Source organism: Apis mellifera, linkage group LG6 (assembly GCF_003254395.2).
Source record: "Apis mellifera strain DH4 linkage group LG6, Amel_HAv3.1, whole genome shotgun sequence".
Lineage (NCBI taxonomy): Eukaryota > Metazoa > Arthropoda > Insecta > Hymenoptera > Apidae > Apis > Apis mellifera.
Window position 1 is genome coordinate 7,431,203 of NC_037643.1, and position 14,941 is coordinate 7,446,143.

The 14,941-nt window shown below is 28.7% G+C and overlaps 2 protein-coding genes and 1 long non-coding RNA gene across 13 annotated transcripts in view; 1 reads left to right on the forward strand and 2 right to left on the reverse strand.

Annotated features, from left to right (window-relative positions):
* The window catches only part of LOC409928 (RNA polymerase II elongation factor Ell), a 112,813-nt gene extending 108,754 nt beyond the window's left edge, over window positions 1-4,059 (reverse strand). Inside the window, exon 1 of one of the 2 annotated variants that reach the window (XM_026441558.1) lies at window positions 3,227-4,059. In XM_026441558.1, coding sequence (XP_026297343.1) covers window positions 3,227-3,358 — 132 coding nt within the window. In that variant the 5' untranslated portion in view covers window positions 3,359-4,059. The remainder of the gene's footprint in view (window positions 1-3,226) is intronic. The other variant, XM_393419.7, reaches the window with a different exon arrangement.
* Window positions 4,060-4,609: 550 nt separating this feature from the next.
* Window positions 4,610-5,663, forward strand: LOC724490. Its single transcript, XR_409884.3, has 2 exons — window positions 4,610-4,875; window positions 5,475-5,663. It is a non-coding gene; the product is annotated as an uncharacterized LOC724490 (long non-coding RNA).
* Window positions 5,664-8,210: 2,547 nt separating this feature from the next.
* The window catches only part of LOC100577517, a 193,184-nt gene continuing 186,453 nt past the window's right edge, over window positions 8,211-14,941 (reverse strand). For 9 of the 10 annotated variants that reach the window (XM_026441305.1, XM_026441306.1, XM_026441304.1 and 6 more), the window contains one exon: window positions 8,869-14,888. In XM_026441305.1, coding sequence (XP_026297090.1) covers window positions 14,591-14,888 — 298 coding nt within the window. In that variant the 3' untranslated portion in view covers window positions 8,869-14,590. Of the gene's footprint in view, window positions 8,273-8,727; window positions 14,889-14,941 lie in introns of those variants that run through there. The other variant, XR_003304871.1, reaches the window with a different exon arrangement.

Here is a 14,941-nt window from a genome sequence, read left to right on the forward strand (position 1 = left end):
GATCGTTATTCAAGTTTCGAGGAACAGCTGTGCTACTCAAAGGGGGCCCCACGCCTCTTTTCTTATGGGGTTATGTGCCACGTACCCAGGTCGAACTGGCCTCTGGGAGCCCGGAAGGCCTGTGAATCTTGCGTTGCTTTTTAAAGAACCTTGGGCACACGTTCTTGTTTAATCCATGCTTTTTTTTTTCCTCAAAAAAATTTGAATTTTACATAATCATTCGACAAAAACGAAAATCATTGTTTCAGAAACGCGTGATTTAAATATATTTATTGGTCAAGCTTGAGATAAAAAAATGTTACTTTAATTGAAAAGGAAATGGATATCTAAATTTTAAATAATATTAATTGTTAATTTATAATTCATCGTCAAATAAATTTTACTTAAATGAATTAATTCCATCTTCAAATCTATTATCTATTATCTACCGTGATTGTAAAAAATTATGCCAAAAAATATTAAAAATAAAATCAAATAATTAAAATGAATTGGATATTCTTTGTTTAAATGATCAAAAATACATTTCTAATTATTATGCTTGTTTGTACAAAATTTATTTTGACATTCAAAGTTAATACCATTGTCAATATATAATCGTCTTTGGCCTGAATTATTCGATGGCCATAAAACTACATTACGATTCTTTTTCGCCGTTCAATAGCCATATATACAACCATAGGTACACGACACTTGACCGCAGTATTATGCAACTACCCGAAAAAAAAAGATTCGAATCTAATGCACGTGCCGTATTTCAAAGCAATATCGTAGATTTTTCTTACTTTTTTCACTATTTGCTCAAATAATTCGTCTTATATAAACCGATTTCATTGTAAAAAAACATTGCATTTTCCACAAATCAGAACGTTCATAGTTTTATTTAACGCGTTAATTATCATACTGACCACCAGTGGCGTTGCGGTGGCTATTAACGAGCAGTAACGGAATCAACTGAAATATTTGAACTAAATAAACGATTACATTTATTATTTTTAATGTAGAATTATTATATTATAAATTATTTTTCATTTTTTTTTCGTGCTATACAAATATAGAAACAGCAATGAATCTAACTTCTAACAAAAAAATTTTGTCAAGATATATCTTAAATTTTACGAAAAAATTCCCTATGAATTCACTAAATAAATCAGAATATTTAAATGAAAACAGATCAATTATTTAAAACATAAAATATTATAAATTATAATATTGAACGTCGTAAAAGCAAATATTTATCCACGAAAAGTCATTCTACGTGTATAAATGTAACTGCTTCCTGATGTGGAACGAATAAATGCTTTGTCGCATTCCAATTTGCAATTTCGCGAATTCTTCATGTACATCGTTTATCGATTTGGAGATTGTTTGTACTTACTAAGCAAAATTTATTTAAAATATAAATGTGAATTATTTATTTCTATTTTTATCCCAACTTAATTTTAATTTTTATACATAATCACTAAATTATGTGGCATTCACAATAAATAAAAATAAAAACAAGAAAATTGTAAAATATTTCACATTTCTTGTTAATTAACTTTTATACAAAGTTAATTAATAAATAATCGTAAAAAAATTTGCAAATTATTGATTATGAAATTGTTTTAATTTAAAATTTATAGGATAATAAAATAAAAATATTTAAATATTAAAATATTTTTACATATAAAAAATTTATTTGTAAGAAGATCGAATATGTAATATGCATATATACATATATGATTCAATTAAATAACGTCATTAAAAAAATGTGATTATACGTATTAAAATAATGAAACGTTAAAATATTCCTAATCAAAGATAAAGAAAATTCAAAAATAATTTTTTATTCAACCAACGTATAAGTGATAAATCACTTATACTTGAACTGACAAGCGACAAGAGTAACATATGGAAACAGAAGATTCACGTTTCAATTTACCAAGTTGAAAAAGTTATCATAAAATTCACATAAACTAAAATTTCAAAGTACATATAAAGTTTATCTTGAAATTGCATTAATCGAATCGATTTATAAATATGTTCAAATGACATATGATCACAAAATTCATACATATTTTTATGTTTTTAGTTTTTATTTCACTTTAATTTGATTTTTCTTTACATGTATATATGCATATTAACAATAAAAATATATTGAAATTTTATATACGATTATTTAACATGGATATATTTTGACGAAAGGCATACGCCCCTTTGACGACTTTACTTTCGAATCTCGTCTAAGAGGTTAGAATATGTCAGAAAGTATAAAACTCGTTTAAATTGTGTCAATTTTTCATAATAGTAGCAACATATTCTTCTATATCACTTTTTCCCTGTCTATTTTTTTTATTTTCTTATATTCTCTAAACTAATCTATAAGCAGATAAACGTGAATACGATACTTATGAAACCGAAAACCTAAATGGTGGTCAAACATAACCTTCATGAAAGCACGAAATTATTATTGTAGCGAAAAAAAGATATTTCAAAACATTATGAAGAGAATTAAAAGAAAGTTGTTTAACAAAAATCACGCAATATTAAAAGCAAATAATTTTTAAAGATGTTTTAAATAACACTGATTTTAATGAATTCTATTAAAAATTAATATACATGAACGAATAAATCAATAATTTAAATAAATTTTCTGAAATTTCCGCAATCTGAAAATGAATCAAGTGAATTGCCTTGTCAGTCCCCTTATTACGTAATGTCGTTGTCAAACCATACGGATATACCGTAATGATGTAGTCGAGCGTATTAACTTGATGAAAAAGACACTCCTAATTGTTTTAAATTGAATTGTGTTCGATTTTTTTTCTAACCGTTATAAGCTAAGAAGGAAAAACGTGGAGCACTAAGCAGCTGCTAACAAGCCAACGTGGCCTGATACTCTTAGTTCTGATATCTCTTTCTATTGTTTCTACCGATGCCATAATAATTATAGGTTCAAATAATAACGTTTATATTAATTTCTGTGAGCAAATATGATAATTCTTTGATCGTATAGTAAAGAAATTTTATACGAAATATGGCAAGCGAGTGACGATCGGGTGTCTCTTTTCTTGGCACGACATTACGACACATGTACGCACACATGACTGCTTCGTGACGCGTGCAGAGGCGCGTACATATACATACATTTATATGTATATACACGATACAAGTTTGCAACTCTAGCCTATACCTAAGGAAAAGATATTGCTAAGAATGGCATGAAAAAAGAATAATATTTACTTACCCGATTTCTGAGAAAGTCCTCGATGGCACGTTGCGCCGAGTCGGTGAGTTTCACGAAGATCAGGGACTTGTTTTCGTGAAAATTACTGTGCGACGACAAACCATACTGGACACCTGCCACCAGCGCCGCCATTTCTCTGTCTCTCAACAGTGGGTTCTCTCTCGCACACGTCCCCCTCGTAAAAGCGCACACAGCTGACGTCCTTGTTGGTTAAACGAAACACTTTTTTTTACCTCTACTTGTTACCCCGCGATACGAAACGGCGCATACTACACGATGAGAAAACACTTGCCGCAATGATACTTTCACTCGGAACAAATCGAGTAAAGACGAAGAGAAACAGAAAGAAAAAAAGAAGGTAGAGAGGCACAAAAAAAAGAGAGAAAAAGATATACAACCCCCCCCCGAAATAGAGGATTCTTCTTACACGAAGCTCTGGCACACACGCGTTTTCTTTTGTTTTTCGACGCGGATTTTTTTCACGATCTCCACCTTTGCCACTTCTTTACGCGGTTCGTTTTCTTCGTCACGCTTCGAAAGTGGTAACACCCGCGCGTAGACCACCCTCTCACACGTTCCTGGTCCTCGTTTTCTCTCAACCGTCACATATTAGCGCACCGATACGTCTCATTTCAGATTTTCTCGCGATTGGATACGTTCAAGAGAGAGCAGCGCCCGTCGTTTCGCCGTAAGGAACTACACAACTACACTTTCGAACGACCACCTGGTAGGTGGGGCTTACGGGAGAACCGTCAACCAATCCCGATTTACACTCAAATAGCATGCGACTGTCGATTCTACTGTCCTCCTACGGTCGCAGCCAACGATCGACTGACAACGTTCACTTGCATCATCTGATTCTTTGAATACTACTGCTGCCATCTACTTTCAGTTTCGATAATTCTATACAATGTACAATTTTGTAAAGGGATAAAATAAATTAATTCTAATACATGTAATTTAATGCTTAATAAAATTTTTTATACTTCATATATATTCGGTTATGTTATATTTATAAATCATATATTCAAAAAATAGAAAAAGAAAATTAAATAATTTCTTTTTTCTTTTTATTTTATTATACTAATGTATTTGTTTTGATTTAATGAATTTATCTTTGGAAACTCTTCATTATATGCATGTTTTATTTATTCTTTTTTGTTATTAATGTTAGTAAATGAGAAAAATGATATTTTAAAAAATCATATATTTAATTATTATATATTTGAAATTGAAAATTTTAATTATTAAATATTTAAACTGCGTTCAATTAATTGTATATGTATATATTATTTCTGTGAAATAATTTTATTTCTTATATGAAAACACAGCTTTAAATATGATAATAATTTAACCAATTAAAAATATATATCTATCTTATATAACTCACTATACTGTGGCAGCACTAGTAAAGCTTTATGTATAAAGGTTATGTTTTCAACGTAATTGTAAAGAAAAGTTTTATTAAATTTGAATTTATTTTTAGAATTTAAATATTCAAAATGATTGAAAAATTTACACCAGGAAATGTATTATTAACATCTATATTTGTTTTTTGGACATACTCAATATATTTTGAACCTCGGAAATATCGTTTGTACGGTTTCTTTACGGACCCTCAGCTCTCTTATGCTCGTCAGATAGAATTGGTAATATAAAATCTTATATAATTAATATATTTTATAATTAATGTTTTTTATTTAAGAAATATCTTAATATTAATTTGCATTAATACATTTGTGATTAAACTTCATTTTAAAAGATTAAGTATTTTTTAATGATTTTTATATTTTCTAATAACTTTCAATAAATATTCCAATATTTTTTTAATTACTTTTAAGTTTAAAAAACACTCAAATTTAATAATAATTTATAATTTACATAATTTATATCAAAATTTTATCGTAACTTTAACTCAAATTCTGATTTATATCTATTTTGACATTTAATCTAAATTCAAATTATTGAGATGTCTTATCGTAATTTTAATCGTATTAATATTATTGTTTTTTAATTATACTATAATTGTGATTAATTTCATATTTTTGTTCATTTATTTTTTAGAATTAAATCAAAAAATAATTTAAAATATTATTGTTTGGAATTATTAATTGAATATTATTAAAAGAAAGAAAAAAAAATTTTTTTATTGTTTAAAATTATTTTTATCAATTTTAAGTAATTATATTATATGTATTAAATAATATAATATAAATTTTTTAATATTTATAGAAATTATTTTTTATAGAAACACTTGGGTAAAGTATACGAACCAGGGGAACACTTAACTAGAAGTATGTATGAAAAAAAATGAAACAAAGATTTTATATTGTTTAAAATACATGTATAATATTAATATAATATATATAATATATATACATGTCAATCAATATTATTGTAGTTAAAATAAGATTTAATAAAATACATGAAAAATATATTTGTTCTTAATTGATATATTTAAAATATTTTTAATGATATAAATATATTTATAACATATGCAAAATAAAAAAATTTAATATGTGGCAAAAATGTGATATGTGATATATTTTTATATTTTTGTTCATATATAATTTATTTTAGCATATTATTATAGTAATTTATATGATAGATTGAAGAAAATATATAATTAAAAAATCTATGAAGATAAATTAAGTGTTAATTAATAAATAATAATCATATATTTAATTATTTTATTTTTTATGTATTTAATTATGTAATTAAAATGTATATATGTATGTATTTATATACGTATCAGTCTATATACTGTCTATATACTGAAATTGTTTTAAAATAAAAATTAAATTAACTTGTAATAATATTATATTAAATAAAAGGAGGTATTTAAGTAAAATATCTTGAAATTCATAGAATTTGAAGTTTTATTAGATTTTTTGAATTACCTTCCCCTGAGATAGCTTATTCCATTAAGAAAGCCATCCTTCATGTCAATCTCTTATATATGTATATCATTTTATATTATATAATTTTTGTTCCATTTTTGTCTATTTAAGAGCACCCATTGGATATGAAATTCATATGAATGAAAATTAGACGAGCAGTGCAAATGTTTGTAGGAATAAATAAACATAAATAAATTGAATGTTTTATATCAGAATGTATCATATGTTATTAAGATAATTGCATTAATTGTATTAAATCCTACTTTGTGACAATAATTGCATTTTACATAATGTTTCACTTTTTAAGAAATTAATTAAAATATATAAATATTTTAGTTTGTATACAGAACAGATATTATAACAAGAAAAATCTTGTTTAAATAAATCGCGCTTTTGCAATGTACAATAAATAACGTTGTCTTAGATGCTAAGCTTTATTAACATTTACAAAAGAAAAGCAGATATTCTATGAAACACTATTTTTTTTAGCAATATTTCATTTTATGTAATTTTGGATAAACAAGAACATATGTAAAATTTCATACAGAATTGGTCAATATATTTCTTTTCTTAATGATATGTATTGGATATATTTCAAATAAAAGTGAAAAATATAAAGAATTAATAACATAATGAGAAAGAATACATTATAACAGACGAAATATGATAACAAGATTATCAATGTACCAAAACATAAGAATTTTTAAATTCAATGAATGTGTATTTTGAAAATGTTCCATTTTGGTTGATGCTTCGCGTTTCTTTCATATAAGGTTTGAGATCTTTTTTTAAGATAAATTTTGTAAAAAGACACGTAATTATGTTGTTGGATTTTTGCTAATTCGCTGAAACACGAAACAACATCAGATTGCAAATGCATAGCATGATTGTGTATATGTACAAGTGTTGTATATATGTGTAGTATTGCAAGCTATTATCTTTAAAATTAATAGATAAAAGTAAAATTTTTTTGGTACTAAAAAATTTAAATTAATTTATTATTAACTTTTCTCTGAAATCATTAAATATCAAAAACAAATTTGGCGCTATTTTTAACAATTTTGAAATTGATAGCTTGTAATATTTCACATAAATTACATATATATGTGCAATTGTATATGCAATATATTTTGCACGATTAGTACATAATAATATTTTACATGTGAGCGTATTATAATGCAAAAAATTATAAATTACGAAAAGATAGTCGAGACAATAAGCAACGCTTCATATTATAACATGAAAATTCATATTATAATTACAATGATGGCAATGATAATGGCTAATGTAAAAATAAAAGTGATAAAAACAATGTGATCAGATGTATAAATTTCGTTTTTAGACGAAAATCTAGAGGTCTTTAACGGAAGATAAAAATTAAGTGTAATTCTCATTTTATCCACAATAAAGATTAAAAAAAATTACTTTAATAAAAATAAAAAGGAGAAATTAATAAGATCATTTGTGTACAATATGTGTATATGTGTATTTTATTTCGATGTATATTATAACTAAATCTAAAAATTTTTGAAAAATTAAACATTAACATACAATAACAATTTTCATTAAAGTAATATAATTAAGAATTTGGATTATGATTAATGAAATGTAAGTCCTCTAGATTATTGATGGTTTCGATAAATTTCGTACAACGATTATAGCGATGAAACATTGAGTCACATCTTAAAGTTTATCTAATATTTCATGATAATGAATATATTTTGGTTTTACCTTTCATGTAAAATATGATGATATGGAATGTGGCACAATGATTCAACGATGATAAAACTCTGGTCAACTTTCCTCGTTTGCATTTTATTCACGCACAATATCACCTTTTTATATTCCATTTAACTATTTAATTGATCGATAGACACCACTGTAACAATTTCTCTCATATTCATAATATAGTTTGCATGTTTTTGAATAACATTGTCATTTAATCATTCTTTCTTTCGCTGTTTTTTATTATATCACGTCACACGCATTTTTTAATTCATTGATCGAATCTTGTTACACACGTCGCCAAACAAATTTGCTTTTTTTATAATTCTTTTTAAGGATAATTAAATAAATAATCATAATCAATTTTTTACATACAGTTTTATTATATCGTTAATCACGATGCTCATTCTTATAATTGCATCTGAAAAATTTGAAAATTTCGATAATTGTTAAAAGTTTGAAAAAAAATTAAGTATTATATTATTTTATTAAAATGAAGATAAATAATATTATATATGTGATAAAATATAATTTTTTTCTCTTTTTTTAATCTCTTTTCTTATAAGAATTTCTTATAATATGAAAATATTATAAGAATTCTTATAAGAAATATAACAAATATATATATAAAAATATCGATCAAATAAAATTATTGCGATTTTAATTTTTTCGATGACATATATATATATATATATATATATATATATATTTAATCATGGCGGATATATTCAATATGGCGAGAAATGATGAATTTCATTAAAATATAATATTCGATAATTATCTTAGAATTAAATTAAAATTAAATAATTAATTCAATGTTAAAAAAAAATAAACGAAACATAAATGATTGATGAAATAATAAATTCGAAAAAATACCTGACAATGCTGGCGTCGCGTGCGTCAATCGATCAAGAGAGATACCATTTTTTAAAAATAGAATCATAACGAAAAATCGTGCATACGTTTTGAGCTAAAGAGATTTGAACTATATAAATGATTTAAAGAATAAGCTCTTAGTGCAAGTGAACGAACGAAAGATAAACGTTTATTAATAAAGATCTGGGGTTTGGTATTTTTTTTTTGTGTTGAATGTGCGTGTTTGTCTCTGATACAATTGCTTTTAGGTTCACCTATGTATATTCGGAGGCTGCGCAACGGTGTGTTGTAATATAATTCTTCTCCCTCTTCATTCGCTTAATTTCGCGTTAAAAATTTTGATAACAACAATGGTATTCTTTACGGGAACGATGAAAATCTCGTTGAGATATAATACTTAATAATCATGCAGTCATCCGCACGTACGCACAGAATTACGCGTTTCGTTATTATTTTCTTTTTGCATCTCTTGTCACATGATTACAAATTTATTCCTTAATGCTTTACTTACGAAACACAAACATTCTGCCATTTTTTTTTTCTTTTTTTTTTAATATATTTGTTAAGTACAATTATATACGCGTCGTACGATTTCTCAAGCATAGTATTGTCAACAATTGTGTATATATTTGTTCTTTTTTTCTTTTTTTTCCTTTCCATAAATGGTTTCTTCTGCTAAATGTTCTCATAATACAGCAATCTGAAGTCTAGTTTTCGAATAATTTCCTTTCTTTGGTTCTGCGTCCATGGTCAGCTACTGAACGCAAAAGTTCGCGACATTTCACGCTCTCGTCGAACAAGAACTACGAACACTTAACCTTGTTTCATTATATACATATTTCTTTTCTTTCTTCTTCGATTTTTTTTGAGAAGAATAATGAATCGATTCGTGCAACGAGACATTCAATCACAGAAAAATTTTTCGATTTTCGCATTTGTTTTCGATTGTATAAATTTAAAATATATAAATATTAATGATATATTAAAATGATTTACGGATATGCATTCTCATTATGTAAAGATAACAATACATTTTATTTCTCTTCTTTTTCGATATTTTTTTAACCCTTTAGGGACCATTCTATTTTATATATATATTTTTTTTCATTGTTCTTTTATATTCTTTTTCTTTCTTCGAATTCAAAGTTATTAAAAGTAATGAAATTCATAGACTAAAGGCTAAGTCTATTATTAAACATTCATTTCTAAACATTCATAGCATGCATCACGTTATATTATAATAATCTAATAATACTAGAATAATATCAATTTTATAAATTATGTATTAGTACCGTAATTATATCGATATCTTAAGTAGAATCCAAGATAAAGCACTTGAAAACTGAATTCCGTTTGAGTCCCAGCAGGGTTAAACTTTTATTCATTTCAAATTGAATTATTGCACAGCACTTTTGTATCATTTCTTCTTAAATAATATATTTTTGTGCAATCTTTTCTTTTAGATCAGTCAATACAAAATAAAGAAAAGGATAAAATGTTATAACAACGATATTTCTTTTGTTTTCCTATGAGTGCAAACTGTATAAGAAACACATTCACGCATACCGTTCACGTGAATTTAGACAAAAATATCACTATTAAACGGCAACGTGAAAATTCCTAGTTATTTCCTGTCCCTCGTTGCTCGTCGAAATTCCTCTCTTACCTGATTGATTATTCGACGATTACTTTTGCGTTCCCAGTATCAATATCATCGTATTCGTGTCGTTCTTATTATATTAACGATCGATTACATAGATATTGTGATAATTTATCACAATCTCTATGCAACATTGCCATGGTATCTTTCGCTATCACACCAATGAGACTCTTCGGACGTTTAACGAGTATAGAGAATAGAAATCGAAATGTCTTTTAAAAGAGAAAAATACTGTTGCTATTGGGAACGGTGTTCACGTGCTTGATGTGTATATGTATATGCGCGCGAATATTTTGTGTATGTACAATTGTTTCTATATATGTTTGTTCTGTTATGTGTTACATGTTGCATACTCAATTCAATTGTTTATAGAGTTGATAAGTTGGCATTAGGATGACATAAAAAAAAAAAGCAAATTTTTCGATATAATAATTTCTTATTTGCGATAAAATTTTCGATCAATACGCATGCTTATTTTTATGATTGTTTGAATCTATTAGAAATAATTAATAGCTAAATAACAATACAAATTGTTCAATACAATACAATTGATCCATAATTTTTACATTACAATTTACAAATTAATCAATAAATAACTAATAGATAGACTTGTATTCTATCCGTGTACCAACTTAGCAGTTCTGATTGTTAGGTTATGTGTGTCTGTTTTTCATTATTATATGTATAAATGTTTATTAGGTACGTGAAATATGTATGTGCGAGTGTATACGTGTATATATGTACTTTAAGGGTAGTAATTATCACAGAATACACGAGATATTTTTTTTTCATTAAGCTTACGAGATATTAATCGAAGCGGAGAATAGGAGGAAAAATTGGCGGTCAATCCCGTCCACGAAGCGCAATCGCCAAGCGACCCCAAAACTTTTCAGCGCAAAGAAACACACAAAAGATTGTTCCCGTTTCGTCGACGGACTTGGCCTGGTTGCCGAATTCGCCAACCCTTTTTCATTAATTAGTATGTATTTAGGCAGCGGAGAAAATAGACACTTTGACAAATGAAGATGGTGGCGAGATCGCGGATTCGTGTTTCTTTTTTTCAATTCTAATTTTTCTTTTTTCCTTATTTTCTTTTTCATTTTTCTATATTTTCTATATGCGTATTTCGCTGATACCATGTCGTTTTTGTCTGTGTTTGATAAGTGTGGTTTCAAATTCGAAATCTTTTTTCGCTACGTTCGTTTTTCTTCGGTCGAAGGCACACTGGATCGAAGCAACGCGAACGTTGCAAAAAAAAAAAAAAATGAGTTGCAATGCGTTTAGTACGTGAGGAACGTTTCGTCGAATGTATTTTTAATTGAAACCGGTATATAAATCCGTTTAAACTTACGCATTTTAATCACGTTAACGAATAACGTGCTAAATCTGATGTTTACAAAACAAAATACGTTTAAATTATAACGTAAATTTTCACTATTCTGTTCTACAATATTTTGTAATGAGATTTAAAGATATATTGATTTATGAATGATTAATTCATTGTTATTTTTTCCTTTTTTTTGTATTCAATTGTGAAATATATGATTTTTGATGCAAAATTACATGGTAAGAAGTAATTTCAGAAAGATATGCGCTTATATGCATAACATGTTAAATGAAATCCTATGCAGAAATTCTGTGCTTGATTCATGCCGCGTATAGACGCATGCATCATCCAGATATGGTAAGCGCCCGATGTAAATACGTAATTGTAAATATAGCCGAATGTTCCTCATTTTTTGGATGGCTCTCTCTCTCCAGACGAGTATCCCGCGCTCGCAACTACATCAGCATTTAGATACTATACACAATACGTAAGTATATCTAGACGTACTACGTAGTAGAAACTTTTTTTGTGGATATAATCATTGTAATCTCTGGAATTGTATATCTGGTTGACCTGCGAAGGCCGGAGAATGAAATTTATTTAGTTTCAAAGTCGCGTGCATCTTTTTTTTTTGTGTTATTATTAGTTTCCATCTTTCGTTTATTTTTTCTGCTTTTTTTCATCGTTTTTCCCTTTTCTTTATTTTTTTTTTTTTTATTTCATTTGCAAATTTCTTGGGAGATCCGATCGAAGCTTCGTGCAAGAATTGCAATATGTATTCTTAAACAAATATCTTCAAAGTTTTCGAACGATGTTAGATATGAAACGAAGAACGTTAGAATGTCTTCCACGAGGACCGTTTCCGTTTTGTAGCAGATTGGAGAGACTATTTAACGCGTCCGCCTTTAATTTTCTCGATTTTCTTTTTCTTTTTTTTTCTTTTTATATAGTGGGGGAAGTCTTATATCAGAGAATCGCGGATTTCAATCTTCGTAACCCAACGAACCATTTCTATGAATGGACAATATTTGATCTATTTACAAGAGTAATATCGATGAGATATTTTAAGCGAATAGAGAGAGAAGTATTAATGTCCACTTTTTTTCTTCGAAGCTTGCGTTCCATTTTATCGTTTACATATTTTGTTCGCTCACACAAAAAGCAATGATTGTTAAGAGGAAAAGAGTCGAAGTTAGACGATTATTTAAGTTACCATACAACTACCATGATATAAAGTTTAATTTCGAAAAAGTTAGGCTGTCGATTCATAGAAATAGTATTTTCTGGTTATAATGGATCAAAGACCGGATTCTCTGTTTCACAATATTGTACATGAAAGAAAATCTAAGGCGGACGAAAGTTCTATTTTGTTCTTCTTTGTTTCCTTCTTTCTTTTCTTATTACTTTTTATTTTTTTTTTTACCTTCTTCAATGGAACGGAATATCGATTTCTTGTATAAGTAAACATCTATATATCGTTTCGAAGGTCTTCGAAGCAAGATCAAAGATGATTCATGGAGAATGCTCGAAGTCTTCGAGCGGATCTCGTATTTGTTCACCAACAATAATCAGACTCATACGATCTCTTGTTAATTCTTACAATAAGAACGTACTTTACATTACAATGCCTATTTATTACTAACGGCACATCTCGAGTAACGTCGTGACGTGCCTATTGGTCGTACGCAATGCTACGTTAAACTGTTATTTAGAAAAAACTTTTTTCGTCAACAATGTGTTTCACATATCTACAAGAAAACTCGTCTTCCCAAACAAACGGCCTAAAACGTCGTCTCTCACAAGGGTCTATATATTTATACGTAGTATTACATCTCCTCGTTGCAGCGCGATTCGCTTTTCAGTTTTGAAAACACGTTTTGATTCGCGTTTTATATTTGCAACGTGCTTATGTTCACGGACCCCGATTCGATCGTTCTTTTATTTTCTTCTTCTTTTCTATTCACAGTTAAGCTGCTTCCTCTTCTTTTGTGAATCCATCCATAGGTCGAGGTCTAATCGCGCTGGATACATTTTTACGACTATTTCAACTTCGTTCTCCTTTCCTTATGTTACGAATATTTACCAAATATATTGCGTACTGGCAGCACTGTTTTCACATATCGCGTCTATTCAGAACACTCTCCAATACCTGAGGTTTCGTATCCTCCATTTCTTTACGGCACTTCGAACGAAAAGTTCGCCGTCTTGGACGTTATTCTATTTTTCTATCGTTTGTTCCGAAAGGGTGGGAGGAATCACCCTTCCATTTTTTTCTTTTCTCCCTTGTCTAATTTCCATTGGACGAACGTTTCGATTCGGGGCTCATTTTAAATATGTTCACTCGAAACCCTTCCTTCTTGTTTTCTTTGTTTTGGTTTTGTTCTTTCTTTTTTTTTTTCTTTTTGTTTATTTGGTTTATATAGGGGACGGGGCTAAAGCTCTGTGATTCGTAAAAAAAGACAGAAGAACACGCTCGACCGGAAGCTGGCTGCGAAGGAAGCAAGAAGAAAATATGTCGCGCGACATGCTTTCTCGTTCCCTCACTGACCGACGATGTTATCATTAGAACCGAAAAGGATTCGGCCGATTGTCCTTATCGGTGATCTTTTTTTCTCGTTCGTGTTTTTTGTTTCTTTTTTTTTTTTTATTTGTGTTTCATACCTTTTCGATATCGCATGTGTTGCGGTATTGCTCGCATTTATTTTTTATTTTTTTGTTTTGTTTTTTAAAAACTTCATTCTCGACAACGACGGCCGAACGTTCTATAGTTTCCCCTGTGGACAATGCCCCTTCTTTCCTTCTCTCCTCCGAGCTCTTTCCAAACTCGAAGGACGCATCGCTTCGCTGTCGTGGCTTTAATGCTGTGACTTCGAGTCTCAGGTAGGATTCGGTAAAGGTGTCTCCTGCCTGATGTCACTCTTCAGTTTAACGAATTCCTTTGCAATTTCATCGTTGTTCCTCTGTGAAAGAATCCTCAGGATTGTCCAACCGGTCTCGTCCATCTGGATTCGTTTGCCAAGCGACAACCAACAGGCACAGGAACCTTCTTCGACTATATCCTTGAGCTGCATCACTGCTACACCGACTAGTCTGTCTTCTCTGGCAAAGCAATAGTCTTTGCAACAGATGTGCAATTCGTAGAAGTCCAATTGCTGCTGCTCATTGCCGATCATGCTGAATATATTGAAATAATTACGTTAATTCATTGTGTAAAAAAAATAAATCAA